This window comes from Ranitomeya imitator, chromosome 3 (assembly GCF_032444005.1).
Source record: "Ranitomeya imitator isolate aRanImi1 chromosome 3, aRanImi1.pri, whole genome shotgun sequence".
NCBI classification, from domain to species: Eukaryota; Metazoa; Chordata; class Amphibia; order Anura; family Dendrobatidae; genus Ranitomeya; species Ranitomeya imitator.
Window position 1 is genome coordinate 792,263,976 of NC_091284.1, and position 22,512 is coordinate 792,286,487.

Here is a 22,512-nt window from a genome sequence, read left to right on the forward strand (position 1 = left end):
AAAAAAGAGTTCAAAATAATCACTGGATACACAGGTTTATCTGATTTCCATAATTGTGTAGAATTCTGTTTCTTCAAAAACTTGCTAATCACTGGGTTTTATAAAGTGTTACCCATCTCTAACAGCAGAGATTCTGAGACAGATCACAGGACGTGGAGGCAGGCCTTGGTCTGTATATATGTACACAGATCACAGGACGTGGAGGCAGGCCCCGGTCTGTATATAAGTACATAGATCACAGGAAGTGGAGGCAGGCCCCGGTCTGTATATATGTACATAGATCACAGGAAATGGAGGCAGGCCTTGGTCTGTATATAGGTACACAGATCACAGGAAGTGGAGGCAGGCCTTGGTCTGTATATAGGTACACAGATCACAGGAAGTGGAGGCAGAGCATGGTCTTATATAGGTACACAGATCATAGGAGGTGGAGGCAGGCCTTGGTCTGTATATAGGTACACAGATCACAGGAAGTGGAGGCAGGCCTTCGTCTGTATATAGGTACACAGATCACAGGAAGTGGAGGCAGACCTTGTCTGTATATAGGTACACAAATCACAGGATGTGGAGGCAGGCCTTGGTCTGTATATAGGTACACAGATCACTGGAAGTAGAGGCAGGCATTGGTCTGTATGTAGGTACACAGATCACAGGAAGTGGAGGCAGGCCTTGGTCTGTATATAGGTACACAGATCACAGGAAGTGGAGGCAGAGCATGGTCTTATATAGGTACACAGATCACAGGAAGTGGAGGCAGGCCTTGGTCTGTATATAGGTACACAGATCACAGGAAGTTTCAGGCAGGCCTTGGTCTGTATATAGGTACACAGATCACAGGAAGTGGAGGCAGGCCTTCGTCTGTATATAGGTACACAGATCACAGGAAGTTTCAGGCAGGCCTTGGTCTGTATATAGGTACACAGATCACAGGAAGTGGAGGCAGGCCTTGGTCTGTATATAGGTACACAGATCACAGGAAGTTTCAGGCAGGCCTTGGTCTGTATATAGGTACACAGATCACAGGAAGTGGAGGCAGGCCTTCGTCTGTATATAGGTACACAGATCACAGGAAGTTTCAGGCAGGCCTTGGTCTGTATATAGGTACACAGATCACAGGAAGTGGAGGCAGGCCTTCGTCTGTATATAGGTACACAGATCACAGGAAGTGGAGGCAGAGCATGGTCTTATATAGGTACACAGATCACAGGAAGTGGAGGCAGGCCTTGGTCTGTATATAGGTACACAGATCACAGGAAGTGGAGGCAGGCCTTCGTCTGTATATAGGTACACAGATCACAGGAAGTGGAGGCAGAGCATGGTCTTATATAGGTACACAGATCACAGGAAGTCTAGTCAGGCCTTTGTCTGTATATAGGAAGTCTCTCTGTTCTTCCTTTGTCTGTCAAACTGCCTACAGGCATACTGTTAAGGCAGGCTTTCAGCTTGGTGATAACAGTAGATTCAAATAACACATGGTACCTAGTTAACACTATGTTGATCAAAAAAACATAAAAGCCATCCCTCTGTGACAGGGTGTACCCATCAGAATGGTCCTAAGTTACCTGTCTCTAGTATTAAAACTTTACCATATGTCAGGGCAGAGCAGAACAGGGCCCTGACAGAGTTAACAGGAAGCGGAGGCAGGCCTTGGTCTGTATATAGGTACACAGATCACAGGAAGTGGAGGCAGGCCTTGTCTGTATATAGGTACACAAATCACAGGATGTGGAGGCAGGCCTTGGTCTGTGTATAGGTACACAGATCACAGGAAATAGAGGCAGGTCTGGGGCTTTATATTGGTACGTAGATCACAGGAATTGAATGCAGGCCTTAAGCTGTATATAATTACACAGATCACAGGAAGTGAAGGCAGGCCTTGGTCTGTATATAGGTTCACAGCGCTAGAGTCCTGGGTTCAAATCCCACCAAGGACAACATCAGCAAGGAGTTTGTATGTTCTCCCTGTGTTTGCGTGGGTTTTCTCTCGGGTCTAGAGTTTCCTCCCACATTCCACAAGACATACTGATAGAATATTTAGATTGTGAGCCTCATTGGGGACAGCGATGATAATGTGTGCAAAAACTGTAAAGTGCTGATGAATATTTTGCTTCTATATAAAGAGATTATTATTATTATTATTATTATTACAGATCACAGAAAGTGGAGGCAGTGCTTTGTCTGTATATAGGTACACAGATCACAGGAAGTGGAAGCAGGTCTTCGTCTGTATATAGGTACACAGATCACAGGAAGTGGAGGCAGGCCTTCATCTGTATATAGGTACACAGATCACAAGAAGTGGAGGCAGGCCTCCGTCTGTATATAGGTACACAGATCACAGGAAGTGGAGGCAGGCCTTCATCTGTATATAGGTACACAGATCACAAGAAGTGGAGGCAGGCCTCCGTCTGTATATAGGTACACAGATCACAGGAAGTGGAGGCAGGCCTTTATCTGTATATAGGTACACAGATCACAAGAAGTGGAGGCAGGCCTTCGTCTGTATATAGGTACACAGATCACAGGAAGTGGAGGCAGTCCTTCGTCTGTACATAGGTACACAGATCACAGGAAGTGGAGGCAGTCCTCCGTCTCTATATAGGTACACAGATCACAGGAAGTGGAGGCAGTCCTTCATCTGTATATAGGTACACAGATCACAGGAAGTGGAGGCAGGCCTTCGTCTGTATATAGGTACACAGATCACAGGAAGTGGAAGCAGGCCTTTGTCTGTATATAGGTACACAGATCACAGGAAGTGGAGGCAGAGCATGGTCTTATATAGGTACACAGATCACAGGAAGTGGAAGCAGGCCTTTGTCTGTATATAGGTACACAGATCACAGGAAGTGGAGGCAGAGCATGGTCTTATATAGGTACACAGATCACAGGAAGTCTAGTCAGGCCTTTGTCTGTATATAGGAAGTCTCTCTGTTCTTCCTTTGTCTGTCAAACTGCCTACAGGCATACTGTTAAGGCAGGCTTTCAGCTTGGTGATAACAGTAGATTCAAATAACACATGGTACCTAGTTAACACTATGTTGATCAAAAAAGCATAAAAGCCATCCCTCTGTGACAGGGTGTACCCATCAGAATGGTCCTAAGTTACCTGTCTCTAGTATTAAAACTTTACCATATGTCAGGGCAGAGTAGAACAGGGCCCTGACAGAGACACCCATGGGAAGCCGTACAGATGAAATTTTTAGCTCATAAAGGGAGGCCATGACCCTGTTTATACAAAGTTCAAAAATGAACATAAACCTTACTGCAAATAAATCATTAAAAGCTAATAGTACATGTAAATAACATCATGGGCTTAGTTAACACTATTTTGAACAAAAAAGTATAAATGCCATCCCACCACAACAAGGTGCACCCATCAGGACAATGCTAACCTGTCTCTAGTATTAAAACCAGCTTATAGTCCAGCTCACTTTTTTGGTTTTGCTACACAAAAGGATGGAAAGTTACAGAGGCTATATATTGGGACATTTCCTTGATATATTAGCTGGGAATAAGCAGCTACAGAAGTGTTAACTTGTTGTGGAAGATAAAGCCCATGGTAGCTATCCATCAAATCATGAAATCAAAACACTTTAATCCTTAACTCATCATTACCACAAATATCAGTTCTTTACTGATAAATTAGAAAAATCAGTCTTCCCAATGCTTCCGAGCGCAATGACTTTTTCAAAAATTCTTCATGATTAATTTTATTAGGACCTTTATTTTTCCTTTGCTGACGCCAAACACTTTAAGGTTTTCATTTGCACAATGCAGTAAAACCTTCATATAAATGGAAATAACTCCGATATTTTTAAAGGGTTTAAAAATGACCTTCATAAAACAGATCGAGGGCTCAGGGGAGATAATTTTGTAAACAAGAATGTTCTTTCATAGAGAAAAATGTCAGCTTTACATCCTCTATAATGTTTTAAACTCTCCAGAACCAAAACTTTGTAAATAACAGCAGTCATCGTCAGCAAAATAAGTTTATATCTTCTCTTTTCGGAATACCAATGCAGAGCTCCGTGCTGATTTTATTGTCTTGATTTTTTTTCTTTCTTCCTCTTTGAATGAAGAAGTCTTTATATGTTGACACCACCACATGCTTAAATTTTCATTTTAGAAAGCTGTGCGGTAAGGGAGGAAGGATTTCCTTTCAAATACATCATAGGACTTGCTGCATCTCGCTGAAATGTCCTCATTGAAAGAGGAAAAATAGCACAATTTGGGGAAAGGAATTTTCAGAGAAGAAAATTCCAAAACTAAAATATAGATGTCGAGATACCGTTCGGTGATCAGTGTTATGCATGTCTTTTAACTCAACAGATAAAATACCAGAAGAAATATAAAATGGATATGTAAAATATAATACACATGTTGAAGTTTAATGAAACTTGTAAACCTTTGTATATAAAAAAATCATAGTATCAAAAAACAGCTGTCGGGTGACCCGGAACTAGAAGCTCCTTCCCTGTCCCTAAAACTAGGGGGCACCCTAGCTTGCCCTGCTCCCCGGGATACATCAGAGTTATGACCTGGTGATCAGGACAACAATGGACCTGGTGGTTAAGAGCACACGGAATGACCTGATAGTTACTGATAATAAAGGACGAGCTCTGGGACGTGGGAACTCTGCTGACCGCAATCCCTAATCCTATCAAACACACTAGAAATAGCCGTGGATTGCGTCTAACGCTCCCTATGCAACTCGGCACAGCCTAAGAAACTAGCTAGCCCTGAAGATAGAAAAATAAAGCCTACCTTGCCTCAGAGAAATTCCCCAAAGGAAAAGGCAGCCCCCCCACATATAATGACTGTGAGTAAAGATGAAATACAAACACAGAGATGAAATAGATTTAGCAAAGTGAGGCCCGACTTACTGAACAGACCGAGGATAGGAAAGTTACTTTGCGGTCTGCACAAAAACCTACAAAAAGATCACGCAGAGGGCACAAAAAGACCCTCCGCACCGACTCACGGTGCGGAGGCGCTCCCTCTGCATCCCAGAGCTTCCAGCAAGCAAGACAACAATAATAATAGCAAGCTGGACAGAAAAATAGCAAACCAAAGAAATACAAGCTGGAACTTAGCTTCTGCTGGGAAGACAGGTCACTAGAACGATCCAGGAGTGAACTAGACCAATACTGGAACATTGACAGGTGGCCTGGAGCAAAGATCTAAGTGGAGTTAAATAGAGCAGCAGCTAACGCATTAACCTCGTCACCTGTGGAAGGAAACTCAGAAACACCCACCAGAGGAAGTCCATGGACAGAACCAGCCGAAGTACCATTCATGACCACAGGAGGGAGCCCGACAACAGAATTCACAACACATCAGATGGCAAAGATGACGAGGCCTCTGCCCTTGCCTTATCTCCGGAGTTAGCCCTCCGTCTGTTCTCCCACACCCAGGGAAGAGGGGCGCTATTGTGCACCGTAGTATGCCAACAAGGCAGCACGGACAAGGGTTATCAGAAAACTCCAAGCATACAAAATATTCACAATATAATATAGATTAGGACACCTGTGCTAACCTGACGAGAAAGTGCAAAAAATAGGTGCAACAAATAGGTGGAAAAACCTATAAATGCTGGAAATGAATGGTCAACAGAGTTAGCGGTAAGAGCAAAGGCAGCTAGAATCACCAATAGCAGTAATGATAATACTAATGATGGACAAATACCAGACAGTCGTTGGTCATAATCACCAGCAACACTCTATATTAGTGCTGCAATAGGTACATATATAGGGGTGATAGATATGTAAAAGTAACCACACACTTACTATTAGTAGCATGACTGAGGTGAAGGTGCTGGCGTTGTGCTGGTGTATATAGGAGCAGGGGCAGCGGCCACCTGTGTGTCCGGAGCTGAGAGGTCCAGACGGCGGTGTGGAGCGGCAGAAGCACTCACTGGTGGGGAGCGTCCTCCCTGGCTAGTGCTCTGTCTCCAGGGCCTAGCCCTGACGAAGAAGGTCCGGAGACCTTCGAAACGCGTAGGCACTTTGGTCCCTATCGGCACCCGTCCCCTGCTTTTCCTCCTTTCTGTATCTGGTGACGTCACCCAGACTACACGCCCCCTTATTCCACCGCTCTCTCTAGCGGCGTCCTTGCAGCCCACGTGTGCCGGCTAACGGCGCTTCAGGCGAGTGGAGACAGAGCACTAGCCAGGGAGGACGCTCCCCACCAGTGAGTGCTTCTGCCGTTCCACACCACCGTCTGGACCTCTCAGCTCCGGACACACAGGTGGCCGCTGCCCCTGCTCCTATATACACCAGCACAACGCCAGCACCTTCACCTCAGTCACGCTACTAATAGTAAGTGTGTGGTTACTTTTACATATCTATCACCCCTATATATGTACCTATTGCGGCACTAATATAGAGTGTTGCTGGTGATTATGACCAACGACTGTCTGGTATTTGTCCATCATTAGTATTATCATTACTGCTATTGGTGATTCTAGTTGCCTTTGCTCTTACCGCTAACTCTGTTGACCATTCATTTTCAGCATTTATAGGTTTTTCCACCTATTTGTTGCACCTATTTTTTGCACTTTCTCGTCAGGTTAGCGCAGGTGTCCTAATCTCTATTATATTGTCCTTATTACATGACAGATTCAGCACAGTAGCTGTCTAGGCACCAGCAGCTTTCCATTGCATCCTCTCTAGGAGCGCCGGTGTGTTCCCATTCTTTTGTTTCCTTTCGATACAAAATATTCACTCACAATTAACAGAGGAATGCACCTGGGTGCGAAGGTGAGAGAATAAACAAAAACAGAGAAGGATAAGGAGTTACTATGCATAAAAATCAAGGAACAGTCATTAATAACTCCTCCAACTCTCCTCCTCATATGTGCTCCTCTCCCACCATTAGCTATGCAGCAACTGCTAGCGCTGACAAGTATTTGTAACAGTCCAGATTATAACGGAAAAAGGAGTGGCTAACCGAGCTCAGCTGTGAGCACAGGAATTTCCTGTGTCTCCTCCCATTCAGTTTCATCCCACTGCTTCTAGTCTTTCCTTGTGCAAATGGGAATAAAGATGATTCCTCTACAATGTGACAGCCCTTGAGATATTTGTAGACAGCTATTAAGTCTCCTCTCAATCTTCTTTTTTGCAAGATAAACATTCCCAAATCCTGTAAACGTTCCTCATGGACATGGTTTGCAGACCAGTCACCATTCTGGTCAGTCTTCTCTGAACTTGCTACAGTTTGTTGATGTCTTTTTTAAAATGTGGTGGCCAAAACGAGGCACAGTATTCCAGATGAGGTCTGACCAAAGAGGAGTAGAGGGCAATAATGACTTCACGTGATCTAGACTGGGTGCTTCTGTTACTACATCCCAGAATTGTATTTGCCCTTTTTGCTGCTGCATCACACTGTTGACTCATGTTCAGTCTCATGTTCAGTCTGTGATCAATTAATATACCTAAGTCTTTTTCACATGTGCTGTTGCTTAGCCCTATTTCTCCAATTCTGTATGTGCCTTTTTCATTTTTATTGCCCAGATGTAGTACTTTGCATTTTTTCTGTTAAAAATCATTCTGTTAATTGCTGCCCACTGCTCTAGTTTATTTACATCTTTTTGAATCCTCTCTCTCTTTTCTAGTATTTGCAATTAGCTATCCCTCCTAGCTTTGTGTCATCAGCAAATTTAATCAGTGTACCCTCAATTCCTTCATCTAAATCATTGATAAAGATGTTGAACAACACAGGGCCCAGGACAGAGCTCTGTGGTACCCCACTTGAGACATTCTTCCAACTGGATGTGAAACCATTTACGACCACTCTTTGGGTCCAATCACTAAGCCAGTTATGAATCCACCTAACAGTTGCCTTGTCCATTCCATACTTAGAAATTTTTTCAATAAGGATTGTGTGAGATACTTTGTCAAATGCTTTGCTGAAGTCAAGATATACTATATCTACAGCATTTCCCTGATCCACCCAGTCAGTGATTCTGTCACAGAAGGAAATTAAGTTAGTCTGACATGACTTATTAATTACAAACCCATGCTGACTCTGCTTAATCACTTCATTTTTTTCCAGGTCCTTACATATGTGTTGTTTAATAATTTGCTCAAAGCTCTTTCATGGTACAGACGTCAGACTCACCGGCCTATAGTTCCCTGGGTTTACCTTCTACCCCTTTTTGAAGATAGGAACAACATTTGCTCTTCTCCAGTCTTCTCTGACTTCTCCTGTTCTCCAAGAATTTTCAAAGATTATGGAGAGTGGTTCAAAAATTTATTCTGCCATCTCCTTCAGTACTCTGGGGTGTAATTCATCTGGACCTGGAGACTTCAATTCATTTATGTTAGCTAAGTGTTTCCTCACTATCTTTCTGTTTATAGATATCCTGGATTCTTCTATTCCCTTAAAAGGACAGTGAAAATCAGTTGATGTTAGATTTTCTTTCTGAGAAAAAACAGATACAAAATAAGAATTTAAAAGTTCAGCCTTCCCAACATCCTTTCTTACCATTTCATCATTTTCATCCTGTAAAAAACCTATAGCATCTTTGACTTTTCTTTTTTTGGCATATCCCCAAAATCCTTTCTTATTGCTTTTGACGTCTCTTGCAAGCCTTAATTCATTGTCAGCTTTAGCTAATCTGATTTGTTTCCTGCAGATTCTGCAGGCAGCACTATATTCTTCTTTAAATAAGCTTCCCTCTTTCCATTTGATAAACATTTCTTTCTTCCTTTTTAGCATGTGTTTAAGTTCTGTGTTTATTTATCTTGGTTTCCTTAAATGCTTCCTATTCTTCCCTCTTTTCGGAATTGTTAACGATTGTGCTTTGAGAATCTTATTTTTCAAGATTTCCCATCCTTCCTGGACAGTTTTTGTCCTTAAGGATATCCAGCCATTGGATCCCTCCGATTCTCTTTCTGAGTCCCTTAAAATCTGCCATTCTGAAATCTAACCTTGACATCTGAGTTTTCACAGGTCTTCCTCCTCTAGTTATCCAAAATTCTAAAATAGCATGGTCGCTACCTCCTAGAGTCCCAACCACTCTTACCTCCTCAACCATTTCCTCCCTGTTTATAAGGAGAAGTGCTTCTTCTCAGCGCCGGAGTAGGAGCAATCAGACACTGCAGTCTTCTGGCTCTACACTGTTGCCGTAACCCCGTAAGATATAGGTGCTCATTCTGACAAATACTAGTTTTTGTTCATTAGTTTTGCTTTTTTTTAAAAACTTATAATAGTTTATATTAAACAAGAAATAATATAGGTGACGATTCTGATGAATATTGAACAATGGTTAGAATTTTTATTTAAGTGTGGGAAGAAAAAAGAGGTGCCTCGTGTGATTTAACTCACCAGAATATATTAATGATAACATTAATGAACTCTCCATAAAGGGCATCTTTTAGTAGGATCAACCCTCATAAGACGTCTATATGGACATGTAGGTCATAGGAAGTTGAATAAAATTATACTTTCATATCTGTGATCTAATGTCTCATTCCAGAGAAATCCAGGTTTTTTGTAATGAGCTGTTAAGATCTATGGGCTGGACATACATCTCCTGGAAACTTCGCTGCCAGAGCTTATTTTAAATGAAAGGCGGCATTATCAGTGTAAGACATGTAGATCAGAAGTGCAGACTGTCCGTCATTACATGTCTCACAGATGTTCAGGAAAAAAAATGTTGTTTTCTCTGGGTTAACACATCGGATTGTAGATATCAAGGTACCATTCTATGACCAACATGCACCTATAGACAGCTGAGGACAGTTGATCATACTGACTGATTCCCTTTAAAATATGCTATCAATAAAAGATTGATGGGGTCAGATATTGTACCGATCCCCACCGATGAACAGTTATGAGCTTAGGGGTGCAGCTCTATTTAAGAAAATTGTAACTGATCTGCAGTTCTCGCCAGCCACTGCTACATATCGTATGGAGCTGTACAATTCAGATCGCACAACATTTGCATGTGGCTGCTAATATCAGCTAAATGTTAAGGTGTTGGGTGCTGGACCCCCACCATTCTTGTAATTGGTAAAGTTTCTCCTGAAGGAGAATGCCAAGCTGGCATAGGGAGACTTGTAGGTTTTGTCATACTTCCTTGGAAAAAACATATTCAAATTGGAAGAAAATAGGGTCTCTAGTGCCACCGGCTGAAGGTAGCAGTCCAAGAAGTCAACATTAACCCATTAAAATGTTGTGCAGCATGCCTGAGAATATGAAGACTGACATCTCTATTTGTAGCAAGCTGTTTCGGGCTTCTTGACTTTCCTTAGTGCAAATAGGAGACTGGTTATTTGGGTAAGAGGATGGAAGATCTATGGAGGTCTTTTCCTTTTGTGGAAAATTATTTTCTGCCTTTACTTCCTAAGTCATGTGGCAAAGCTCTTTAAAGGGCCAATATTGACTTTTCGGACTGCTACCTCAAATGGGTGAAGCTAAAAAATTGTTCTCTACCTCTGTGAAAAGTCTATTTTCAGAATTGGGTTGATGATGTGATTAGTTTGCGCTTGGGGGCTTAGCACAGTCTAACTTTGTAAATCTATTGAGTAATAATTAGGGTATATATGCACAAGCAGTGGTAAAGTGGTCAGTTGGTGCTAAGATCCATAACTTACTTTTTCTCATTCAAGTTCTTTATGTACTATTGATTTTACCTTTCTTTTTTGACATCTCAGCAAGATGATCCTCCAAGATTTCCAACTTTGAAGAAAAACTTTGAAAAAAACTTTGATTGTATGATACTCATTCGGGAAATATTTATGCTATATGTGTCTGTTTCTGGTCATCCAGTGATTTTGACATGGAGTATAGGTTGTCAAGGGATTTGTTAGCACATTGCAAAATTGTATTTAGTTAGTATTGTGATAAATTGAAATCCTTACCAAAATTTGCAGTGATATAATGGTGGACCCATCCATTCTTATAAAATGATTTCAGAGTCCTTAGTGGTTGATATTTTTTAATGACTAAGTGAAAAGATGGTAACAAACTCCAGGCTTTCTAGACTACTCAGGACACTTCATCAGGCATAGTAGAGAAGAGACCCGAGTAGTCTCCAAAACTTGCTATTTATTACCATCTTTTTCAGTTTTTCATTAAAAGATGTCAACCACTGAGAACTCTCAAGTTTTAATATTTTTCTATCTACTGGCTAACATGGAATAAAGATATATTTTTACTGTGTAAAATTACTTATAATTTGAAAAAATGTAAAAACAATCCACGTTTTTCTCCCCCAGAAATTACCTACAGCTGGGTGTTTAATGAATATCCCTCTTTTGTGGCTGAAGACAGCCGGCGCTTCATCTCCCAGGAGACTGGAAACCTCTACATTTCCAAAGCACAGGCATCCGATGTGGGCAGCTATATATGCCATGTGAAAAATGTCCTTACCAATACAAGAGTTATGAGCCCACCAACGCCGCTAACCTTACGCAACGATGGTAAGTCATTTTTCTCTCTAACATAGGGTATATATTTTTCAGAGCGGAAAGTTGGTGTAAATCTATTTGAGAGCCCAAGTCCAGCAGTCAGGTCCATACTCTCTGACTGCTGGACAAGAGCCCTGAAAACCACTGACATCTCGACATTCACAGATTTTCTTTTTGATTAGCCAGCCTGATGCAACATCACATGTCCCAGCAAAAAGCAATAGTGTCAAGTAGCCCCACTATAAGTATACCCTCTGGATCAAAGTAGAATAAGCAGTGGGGGATATCCACTATAAAAACATAACTTTTACTAATGAAATTAAAAGTCTTGTACACCCAACATCAGACACAAACAACAAAAATGTGCTCCAGTGAACCAGTGCTCAAGATTAAAAAGTTTGGTTTGATCTCACCAAAGCTGACGGACAGTAGTACATTTCCAAACAATGCAGAGGAGGTCCAGGGTTGTGAAGTAGAGGCAGGGCTGTGAATCCAATATCTGCCCTGTTACCCCTATGTAGCTCCTGTCCTTACAAGGACAGGCCCCAAATGGACCTCACTAAGGTGAACCGCCACACCAACTGTATATGAGGGCAGAGTTCTTTCTTCTCCTGGAAACAAAGCTTTTCCTCCCTACGCGTTTCAACTCCAGTCACGGAGAATCATCAGGGGAGTTACATAGAGATGGGTGCCACAAGGCACATAAAGTCCAGATACAAGTCCGTATAAATCATGAGTCCTGCAGTGGCTAGGTGCCCAGGAATAGGAATGACCGTCTGTGTTCGCAGTCTAAGAACATTTTAAAGTCTTACCTTAGACTGCGGACACAGATGGTCATTCCTATTCCTGGGCACCTAGCCACTGCAGGACTCATGATTTATACAGACTTCGATCTGGAGTTTATGTGCCTTGTGGCACCCATCTCTATGTTACTCCCCTGATGATTCTCCGTGACTGGAAATGCGTAGGGAGGAAAAGCTTTGTTTCCAGGAGAAGAAAGAACTCTGCCCTCATATACACTTGGTGTGGCGGTTCACCTTAGTGAGGTCCATTTGGGGCCTGTCCTTGTAAGGACAGGAGCTACATAGGGGTAACAGGGTAGATATTGGATTCAAAGCCCTGCCTCTACTTCACAACCCTGGACCTCCTCTGCATTGTTTGGAAATGTACTACTGTCCGTCAGCTTTGGTGAGATCAAACCAAACTTTTTAATCTTGAGCACTGGTTCACTGGAGCACATTTTTGTTGTTTGTGTCTGATATTGGGTGTCCAAGACTTTTAATTTCATTATTAAAAGTTATGTTTTAATAGTGGTTATCCTCCACAGCTTATTCTAACATCACATGTTCATCAAGCTGCAATGATGAAATTTCAATAGGTCAGATAATCATAGTAAGAGCTGCGGCTACCGGCAGGTTAGAGGCGGTTCTCATGTCTCTCATCCAGTGGTCAAAGATTTGTGAAATGGTCTCTTCCCTATGTCCTGTGAACCTGTTCCCTCAAATTTTAGTAGAGTGTGAATTTATAATTTCATCACATGAGATATAAAGAGAGTTTCAATCACTACGGCTGTTAACATTATTACTAGACTAAAGCAGACAGTGTTCACTATTTCATAGTTTCTTAATAGCATTAAAAGGGGTTCAACTTCTTAATATAGTAAAGGAGAGAGGAGTGCAGTGAATCCTGGTCGTTGCCGCTGACAAAGGTTAATCCAGGCGGTAAGTATAAGTAAAACTTCACATTTGTTGCAACGCGTTTTGGAGTAGAACCTACTTCTTTTTCAGGGAGAAGGAAGGAGTAGGGCGCTGCTGCTGACATAGTTTAATCCAGGCAGTAAGTATAAAAAACTTCCAATTTATTGAAACGCATTTTGAGTAGAACCTACTCCTTCCTCAGGCAGATTAAACGTTGTCAGCTGCAGCATCCTACTCCTTCCATCCATCTGGTCCCAGCCTTTGGATTCCAACAAACCTAGAACTTATCCGATGGATAAGTGATAACTTCTTTCAACTGGAATACTACTCTAAGATGAGGCGGAAGGAGGGGGATGCAGCTGCAGATTCTCTCTGTAAGACCGAACGAGAAAATTATGTGAAGGACCAAGCACCGCTGTGACATCACCTCAAAGAAACCTCCACACGGAAAGGACGAAAGTGAAACAGTGCATTATTTTTAAAGCAGCAGAGGGAAAGAAATAGACTCAAAACATACCGGTTACACACGTCTGCCTGCACTAAATCTAAAACAAATCTACTGCTGCCTCAATATGCTGAATCACAGTCCAATCCTCCATATTTTATAGTCCCATTTTTATTTTCGATGTGTTCAGCTCTGAACCATGAATGAAATGACCTTCAATTGACCTTAATAGCTAAATGATATAATGGACTTCTCCATGTTCATATATTCTGATTCCTGGGACAGGGCAGTGAAGCAGATTTATGATACCCCACTAATCACATGCCATAGCCCCCTCCCTTATATTTCCATCTATGAAAATAGAGAACAATATTACATCTTTATGTCACTTTGCGCGAGATTCTACAAATTCAACTGTTATCAATCTTTAACTTTCCTATACATCTCAAAGGAAAACTTATCTTCACGATACCAAGCAAATTAAATAAAAACATAAAAAAAAATCCTCGAATAGTTTCTCAGTAAAATGAATATCTCGTTTGTAGAATGTCCTTGACTATCATTCATTCTGCGCAATTCAATTTCACCTCGAGCGAGCTTATAAAAACAATTTAATATTCTATCTATAAAAAAAGATTAGAAGTTCCCTTTTGTAATAAAACATTACAATATTAACTTTCTTCACTCTTATTTGGTAATTTATAGAAAGTCATTTTTATTTGGAACCCAATGAAGATAACAAAATATTAAGCTTTTTATCAGCCGGATCTGCATCATTTCATATTGTAGACAATGTAGCATTGCGTTTGGCAAGGACATGCAATCCACGCAGCTTGTACTGATGAGGGTTAGTCCTGGATGGTCCTCCGATAAGAACAAAGAAGGATAGGACCTCTTCCAAACACCCTGCCTGTCGAAGAGAAAGCTAGCTCTCCGACAAGGCAATAAGACGCCTTCTAGATGGCGACGTACCTGCCGAGTTTTGCTACAACAAGAATCTTAAGGAAGGCGTTTTTCCTTCTACCGTGGCATCCTTTCTGGGTTTTTTTTTGGAGCAGCTTTGCAACGCCATTTTTCTTGAACTTGTAGGAAACAACCAATGAGCAGCTTGCAAGCAGAAGGCACCTGAAGAATGGTGGTCATTTCTTTTAACTGCTTCACGACTTTACCAATGTGAAGCGGTTAAAAGACGCACCAAAAACTGAACATGTTAACATCAAGTCGTTTTTACATTTTAGTACATAGTTTCATTCTTTTAATGTTCATTTAGCACGTTTTCATTCTGGTAGCGTAGCCTGACAGAGACTTCTAGCACACATACCCTTACGGACACCAGAAATTCTAAAAAAAAACAGGTTGATTTTATTTACAATCTTCAACTGTGGAGGCGATATTATGGAATCCGCATCCAGCATTGCTTTTTCCACCCTTAGTGAAATTCAACGGGCCTGTGCCAGTTCCACCTTCATATTTGTCACAGCTTACACCCCAATATCAGTGAGTCCCAGTTCTCGCACACACTGTATCTTCATGCGCTTCTACCGGCCCACTACACTTCTAGTCCCATAAGGGCATCCCCAAAAGGTGCCCACCCTCCTCACTCGGTTTTGGGACTGCTCTTTCCTGGTTGCTATCTTCTACCAGACTCGTGCCTTTCTGCTATGGCTTCCCTTTAATTCCTACTACGACTTATCCTTTGCCACTAGTTATGTGGAGTAATCTCAGCATTGTGACTAATTTCACTCCTCTCCAGTGGGCTGTTTCACATTAGCGTCAGTTCACATAATGGGCCTCTCTCGCCACAAGAACCAAAGATTGGAGAGAAGGACCAATGAGTTGTGGCAGAGGTGACAAAAGTACAGTTGAGGGCCTAGAACATAAGGCTTCTTTCACACTAGCGTCGGAATCTCCCCGTCGCAATGCGTCAGGGAGAGATTCCGACGCTAGCGTTTGCTGCATTGCACAATGGGTGCAGCGGATGCATTTCTCCGGCGCATCTGCTGCCCCATTGTAAGGTGCGGGGAGGTGGGGGCAGAGTTCTGGCCGCGCATGCGCGGTCGGAAAAAGCGGTCCATCGGGAGAAAAAAACGTTACATGTAGGGTTTTTTTCTCCCGACGGTCCGCCAAAGCACGACGCATCCGTCGCAAGACGGATGCGAAGTGTGCCAATCCGTCGCAAATGCGTCGTCAATAGAAGTCTATGGGGAAAAAACGCATCCTGCAAGCACTTTTGCAGGATGCGTTTTTTCTGCAAAACGACGCATTGTGACGGATTTAAAAAAACGCTAGTGTGAAAGTAGCCTTATGTGTTTTTTTGTTTCAACCTCTTATTAGGCCTTGAAACAATTCAGCAAAATGGCGGCCACCTGATTGCTGTTTTGCAGGATTTGTGCCAACTGAAACCTGAAAAAATCGTATTTGCTAGAATTTATAATTTTTGGGAAATTCATAACTAACTTTATTAGTTGAAGATCAATTTGATAATCTCTACCAACCACCTATCATGAAAGCATTAACGGTACCAAAAAACATTCCCAGTAGTACTCACAATTTTTAGAAACACCTGTCTTTATATTCTGGAGTGCTCTTCCAGGACTGCTGACTAAACAGAAATGTTCAATATTGAGAAAAAAATCTTGAATGTAGCTGACCTACCAGACTCAATACATAGACTGGAGTAAGGATAACTCTTGTAAATTTCGAAAGTCCTGCTGAACCTCTCCAAGCTCTTTGCCCTGGCTCCTGTTTTTTCATGATCATTGTGGGTCAAACCTAACTTGTCCAAACCATTTAAATGCAATGAACCCTTGTTTAGTTACCAACTCAATAACATCTTAACATATACTGTACTTACCTTGTAATGTCTTCACATCCTGATCCGTGCAGATGTCTCCAGATCCCAGAATTCCAAGCGGTGGAAGTTCAGCGACCTCCATATTGGGACATCCAAGTGGTGTCTCAATATGGAAACTGCTGGTGGTACCAGCCTCTTGCGTGGTACCACCAACAGAACACTGTCGCACCACACACGCACACACACACACTGTATACGCCGTACACACCACACACACACACAAACACACACACAGCATATGCCATATGCACCACACACACACACATTGTATAAGCCGCATGCACCACAAACACACACACACTGTATACACCGTACGCACCACACACACTGTATATGCTGTGCTCACCACACACACTCTATATGCTATACACACCACACACACTGTATATATGCCGTACGCACCACACACACTCTGTATATGGTGTACGCACTACACACACACACTGTATACACCGTACACACCACACACACACACTGTATACACCGTACACACCACACACACAAGCACACTGAATATGACGTACGCACCATGCACACACACTGTATGCACTGTACGCACCACACACACAAACACACACTGCATATGCCATATGCACCACACACACACACATTGTATATGCCGCACGCACCATAAACACACACACACACACACAGTATACACCGTACACACCACACACACACTGTATATGCTGTGCGCACCACACACACTGTATGCGCCGTACACACCACACACACACTGTATACGTTGTATGCACCACACACACACAAACACACACTGTATATGCCGTACGCACCACACACTCTGTATACGGTGTACGCACTACACACACACACTGTATACGCCGTACACACCACACACAAGCACACTGAATATGACATACGCACCATGCACACACACTGTATACGCCATACACACTACACACACACACTGTATACATCATACGCAGCTTTCTGCGCGGTACCACCAGGGGAACACCGTTGCGAACACGCCGCCGCAGTGATCAGCCAAAAGATTCACTGACCGCCGCTATCTTTGTACAGGAGGAGCGCATGCGCAGTTTTAATGTGACCGCCGCTATCTGTCTGTACAAAGATGGTGGCGGTCTGATTTACTGCGTCAGGTAAAATATTTCATTGACTATTTTTAAGCAATATTTTACCTCACAAAATGTATCCTCTGCGATCTCCTGCTGTAATGTCACTATTGTCTTTGAGGGGATAACACAGCACAGGAAGGAGACAGACAGCAGACAAGGGGGATAGCACATGGGGTAGACAGGTCAAAGAGGAGAGCACAGACGGGAGAAGTCACCACATGGGGAAAGAGAGAGTGGATAGGTGGGTGAGCACATGGGGGGAGAGATTCTCAGCGCTGCAAACCCTGCCCCCATCGTGACATTACTGCCCTCCCGATGCGATAACATCGGTCCGCCATCTAGTTTACATAATAAAAGACTAAGCTATAACATACATTGGTTAGGCAACTCCACTCATTTGAGCTTACAATTTATAGGGCATTTGCATAAGAGGTAATTAGTTGTAGATATAGTGGAGTGAATGAATACCGGTTTGGGGACTCTCTATCAGCCACTTTTCTGAAGAACATATTTTTCAGGAGGCAATTGAAGGTTTATGTGGTTGGAGAATGTGGGCTAGAATAATGTAGAGCATTCTAACAGAGGGTGAAGCACAAGAGAAGTCTTGTATACAAGTGTTTGATGTTGGGATTAGAGTGACAGAGAAAATACTGTCATTGGCAGTATAAAGGTACCGAGTTAAGTATGGTTTGTGAATGATAGCAATGATGCAGAATTGGATAGAACTTTGAAGGTCAGAGTGAGATTCTTTGTGTGACAATTAAACTATGAAGGATGTATGATTCATTCTGTATGGATATTTATAATAATCAACACCAGATACAGAACAGATGTTGGGCTTAAAGTCAACCTGTCACCAAGTTTGGCCGCTCCCTTTCAGGGCTTGTATACAGCATTCTATAATGCTGTATATCTGCCCCTGATCCGACCTGTAAGAGAAGAAAAATAACTTTTATTATACTCACCTGCGGGGCAGTCCGGTCCGATGGGTGTTGCTGGTCTTGATCCGGCACCTCCCATCTTCTTGCAATGCTGTCCTCCTGCTTGCTTCATGTGGATGACGCATCCCGGCATCATCTACACAGCCTCCCCGGCATTGCGCAGGCGCTGGGCCTCTCTGACCTTTCCCGGTGCCTGTGCACTGCAGTACTTTGGTCTGCCCTCAACAGGGCAGATAAGTGCTCCTGCGCAGGAGCGTGATGCCGGGGAGCCTGTGTAGTTGATGCTGGGATGCGTCATCTACATGAAGCAAGTAGGGGGTGGGGATCGTAAGAAAATGGAAGGCGCTGGACCAAGAAGAGCAACAACCATCAGACCGGACCGCCTCGCAGGTGAGCATAATAAAAGTTATTTTTCTTCTCTAGGGCCTCTTTCACACTTCAGTCTTTTTGTTTCCATCAAAATCCGTCGTTTTGTGAAAAAAAACGTATCCAGCAAATTTTCCCGCTGGATCCGTCTTTTTCTCATAGACTTGTATTAGCAACGGACTATGACGGATGGCCTCACGTTTCGTCCGTCGTGCACTGGATCCTTTGGAATTTGTTTATGCGTCATCTGGAGAGGACGTACAAAGAAACATTTTTGGTCTGTGTCGAAAAGTCTTCCAGCAACAGATCCAGCGGCATCCGTCGTTGGCTAGAATGGAAGCCTATGGGATCAGGATCCGTCGCTTTCCATCAAAAGACGGAATCCAGCGACGGATTTCGTTTTTTGAAACTGAGCATGCCTGGAAAAATTTCTATTGCTTTAATTTAACTAATTTTTCCATTCAGGGAATCTCTCTTTCTCTCTCTCCAGAATTCTGTTCCATTAAATTCCTGCGGCAGCTGCTTCGACGGATCCGTAAAAAAAAATGATCCAGTGCATCAGTTTTTTACAATCTGCACACGATCCGTCTTTTCAACACTTTGACGGTTTGTGACGGAGTCTAAAAAACTGGTGTGTGAAAGAGGCCTTACAGGTCGGATCGGGGGCTCATATACAGCATTATAGAATATGTATATCAGCCCTGAAAGGTGATGGCCGTAACTCGTATTGGCCAAACCTGGTGACAGGTTCACTTTAAATCCATAGAAACAAGTTGAAAGATTTAATTCATGATGGACATGTAGATATCATAGATGGAGTCAAACTCTCAGGACCTCAATGACAACTTTCCACGCCGGCAGGTCCATATTTTAGGGTACCGTCACACTATATGATTTACCAACGATCACGACCAGCGATACGACCTGGCCGTGATCGTTGGTAAATCGTTGTGTGGTCGCTGGGGAGCTGTCACACAGACAGCTCTCTCCAGCGACCAACGATGCCGAGGTCCCCGGGTAACCAGGGTAAACATCAGGTTACTAAGTGCAGGGCCGCGCTTAGTAACCCGATGTTTACCCTGGTTACCAGCGTTAAAAAAAACAAACACTACATACTCACATTCCGGTGTCTGTCCCTTGCCATCTGCTTCCCGCACTCACTGACTGCCGGCCGTAAAGTGAAAGCAGAGCACAGCGGTGACGTCACCGCTGTGCTCTGCTTTCACTTTACGGCCGGCAGTCACAGTGCGGGAAGCAGACGGCAAGGGACCTGATGGACACCGGAATGTGAGTATGTGCTGTTTTTTTTTTTTTACATTTACGCTGGTAACCAGGGTAAACATCGGGTTACTAAGCGCGGCTCTGCGCTTAGTAACCCGATGTTTACCCTGGTTACAAGCGAACGCATCGCTAGATCGATGACAGCGGGAGATCCAGCGACGAAAGAATGTTCCAAACGATCTGCTACGACGTACGATTCTCAGCAGGATCCCTGATCGCTGCTGCGTGTCAGACACAGCGATATCGTAACGATATCGCTGGAACGTCACGAATCGTACCGTCGTAGCGATCAAAATGGCACTGTGTGACGGTACCCTTACTTGGTCAGTCAACTTGTGAATTCATGGCGAATGTATGGCAATCTACTGACCACCAGGGCAGTCAACAAACCCGTTATCTTTGTGTGACAACACTTTTAATTGAGTCCTAATCACCTTCCAATCGTGTCATGGTCATCCAATGAGTGCTAAGCCTAAAAGTGTTTTCGAAAGTTATTTTAGCCCTTAAAAAGTAACTGTATATACCCAATGAACCAAATATTGTAGTCCAACCATTATGACTGCTCGTTTTTCAGTCCCCTAATCTTTGTATGGTTTAAAGTAAAAGTAATCTTTTATATATGGTGTCCTCATTGCAAGACCATAACCTGTAACACACCTGTGTTCCGGAGGGCACGGGCAGTAAAGTTTTACAACTCAAGAATTAACTGAAAAAAAAGAAGAATGATTAGAAGTCATAAATGTAGCTAAACTATAGTAAAACATGATATGCTTCTCTCTACGGCTTTCGAAACGGGTAAAAGAGCACGTTTCGCTCAAACCGCCGATAAACAAAGGTGCACTGAGATGATCTTTATGGTCTTACTAACCTTAGCAATGACCAGTACAATTCATTTTAAGCAGAATCTTTCTCTCTGGGCTCCGTAAATAAGATCCATCAAGAACAAGAGCGTTTTTCTTTCTATTCGTTCCCTTCAACCCTTTTATATGTACGCCATATGAGAAGCTGCAGAGGCCAAGGTAATGTCCAATATGTTTCTTACACCAATAATATCAAATCGCCCATAATGGAAAACCCAGAAAAAAAACCCTACAAACAGTTATTCATGGCAAATCTATCATTATTTTATATGATTTCTTTCCAAAATCAATAGTGGATGTGAATACAGAGAAATAACTAATAATAATAATAATAATAATAATAATAGAGTGTTCTTCACCAGACGCATTTTTATTAGTGATGAGCCAGTATACTCGTTGCTCGGGTTGTCTCCGAGTATTTTTGACTGCTCGGAGATTTAGTTTTCATCCCCCCAGCTGAATGATTTACAGCTACTAGCCAGCCTGATTACATGTGGGGGTTGCCTGGTTGCTAGGGAATCCCCACATATAATCAAGCTGGCTAGTAGCTGTAAATCATTCAGCTGCCGGGATGAAAACTAAATCTCCGAGCAGTCATGAATAGTGTTGAGCATTCCGATACCGCAAGTATCGGGTATCGGCCGATACTTGCGGTATCGGAATTCCGATACCGAGATCCGATACTTTTGTGGTATCGGGTATCGGTATCGGATACATAGAGATGTGTAAAATAAAGAATAAAAATAAAAAATATTGATATATTTACCTCTCCGGCGGCCCCTGGTGAGTCCGCGGGTAACCGGCAGGCTTCGTTGTTCAAAATCAGCGCTTTTAGGACCTGAGAATCACGTCCCGGCTTCTGATTGGTCGCGGGCCGCCCATGTGACCGCCACGCGACCAATCACAAGCCGCGACGTCACAGCAAGCTATTAACGCGCTCATTTTTAAAAATGAGCGCGTTAATGGCTTTCAAAGACGTAGCGGCTTGTGATTGGTCGCGTGGCCGCGACCAATCACAAGCCGCTACGTCTTTGAAAGTCATTAACGCGCTCATTTTTCAAAAATGAGCGCTAATAGCTTGCGGTGACGTCGCGGCTTGTGATTGGTCGCGTGGCGGTCACATGGGCGGCCCGCGACCAATCAGAAGCCGGGACGTGATTCTCAGGTCCTAAAAGCTCTGATTTTGAACAAAGAAGCCTGCCGGTTACCCGCGCTGAGTTCAGGGGCCGCCGGAGAGGTAAATATATCAATATTTTTTATTTTAATTCTTTATTTTACACATCCCTGTGGATCCCAGGGCCTGAAGGAGAGTTTCCTCTCCTTCAGACCCTGGGAACCATGAGAATACCTTCCGATACTTGATGTCCCATTGACTTGTATTGGTATCGGATATCGGTATCAGCGATATCCGATATTTTTCGGGTATCGGCCGATACTATCCGATACCGATACTTTCAAGTATGGGACGGTATCGCTCAACACTAGTCATGAATACTCAGAGACCCCCTGAGCAACGAGTATACTCGTGAATTTAAATAGTAATTCAGGTATGCG

The 22,512-nt window shown here is 42.9% G+C and overlaps 1 protein-coding gene across 1 annotated transcript in view; it reads left to right on the plus strand.

The window, feature by feature from the left end:
* The window catches only part of CNTN5 (contactin 5), a 2,082,395-nt gene that overhangs the window by 1,561,193 nt on the left and 498,690 nt on the right, over positions 1–22,512 (plus strand). The window contains exon 9 of the mRNA XM_069759184.1: positions 11,226–11,429. Coding sequence (XP_069615285.1) covers positions 11,226–11,429 — 204 coding nt within the window. The remainder of the gene's footprint in view (positions 1–11,225; positions 11,430–22,512) is intronic.